At 41.8% G+C, this 1503-nt stretch overlaps 1 protein-coding gene across 1 annotated transcript; it reads left to right on the top strand.

Annotated features, from left to right (window-relative positions):
• The first annotated feature begins 315 nt into the window (after positions 1-315).
• Positions 316-1143, top strand: LOC138368481 (uncharacterized). Its single transcript, XM_069330999.1, has one exon. The coding sequence runs from the start codon at positions 316-318 to the stop codon at positions 1141-1143; it is 828 nt and encodes a 275-aa protein (XP_069187100.1).
• Positions 1144-1503: the final 360 nt, after the last annotated feature.

Raw genomic sequence — 1503 nt, 5'->3', positions numbered from 1 at the left:
CAGGGTGAAAGATCCACAGGATCCTAATAGCGAAGTCATTACTTATAGATTTGCCTCAGTACTGTTCGGAGCGACACCTTCACCATTCTTACTCCAGGCTACTCTGGATACACATCTTAAAAAATCTAATAGCCCCTACAAGACTGAGATTAGCAACAATGTATACGTGGACAATTACCCACGAATTTACATGTTATCTGCGATGCTTCAGGCAAAGCGTATGACTCAGTAGCCTATCTAGTTAATACTCAACAATCATTTTTGCTTACATATAAGGCAAGGGTAGCCCCAATTAAAAGGAGGTCACTACCCCAAATGGAATTAACTGCCTTACTGGTAAGTGAAAGACTGGCTCATTGCCTGATCAAAACCCTCAGTAATGTTCACCTTGGTGAAAGAGTAGTGTGGTCAGACAATGAGGCGGTATTGCAGTGGGTAAAAAACGACAACAACAAAACTCCCTATGTCAGCAATCGAGTAAGGGAAACTCGAGAATTGTCTGCTGGTTATAAATTAAGACATGTCCCCACCAAGGACAATCCAGCTGACTATTTATCCAGAGGTTTGACTTCAAAGCAATTAGTAAAAACCGAGATGTGGTTTAATGGACCCCAATGGCTAGTTAGTGGTCAGTGGCCCCAACAGAAGCCACAAGTCATTGTGACCAATATCACTACCCCTGTTGTGGATCCAGAACCCCTTCGTACTTTAGCTATCTATCCTCATCGTTATTCCAATTTGAACAAATTATTAAGAGTTACAGAAATGGTATTTGATTTCATCAACAAGATGGGGATCAAGTATCGATTTTCTAGTTCCATCAAATATTGGGTCAAACAGGCTCAACAACAGACTTATGGGAATGAATATGAACATCTCCCAGAAAAGTTAAGTAAGTCTCTGGGTATCTGGCTTGACTCAGACAACTATAACATCTTGAGATGCGGCGGACGTCTGCTTCATGCAGAAATGAATTTAGATACGAAAAATCCTATACTTCTTCCACGTCATCACATCATTACTAAACTCATAGTTCTACATTACCATGAGCATAATACATTGCATGGTGGAGTATTAGATACTCTACTGAACTCAGACAACGTTTTTGGCTTCCCCAAGGTCGCCAAACTGTCAAATCCTTAATAAAGTCTTGTGTAATCTGCAAGAGATATGATGCTCGAGTGTGTCCTTATCCAGGTCCACCATCCCTACCTAAGGAGCGAGTCGTCCACCTTCGTCCCTTTGAAACCACAGGTGTCGACTACATGGGAGCACTAATTTTAACAGGCACACCGGACAAGATTCCAGTGAAAGCCTACATTTGCCTTTTCACGTGTGCTACCACATGTGGAGTACATTTAGAAGTCACTTCTGACATGAGTGCAGAAGCCTTTCGCATATTTGCTGCACGATGATCTTGCCCAAAATTAATGATCTCAGATAATGGATCTAACTTCGTGACAGGAGAGGCTTTCTTACAAGAGATGTGGAACCATCCAGAAG

The sequence above is a fragment of the Procambarus clarkii genome, chromosome 25 (genome assembly GCF_040958095.1).
Source record: "Procambarus clarkii isolate CNS0578487 chromosome 25, FALCON_Pclarkii_2.0, whole genome shotgun sequence".
In the NCBI taxonomy this organism is placed as follows: Eukaryota; Metazoa; Arthropoda; class Malacostraca; order Decapoda; family Cambaridae; genus Procambarus; species Procambarus clarkii.
This window is presented reverse-complemented; position numbering and strand designations above follow the sequence as displayed.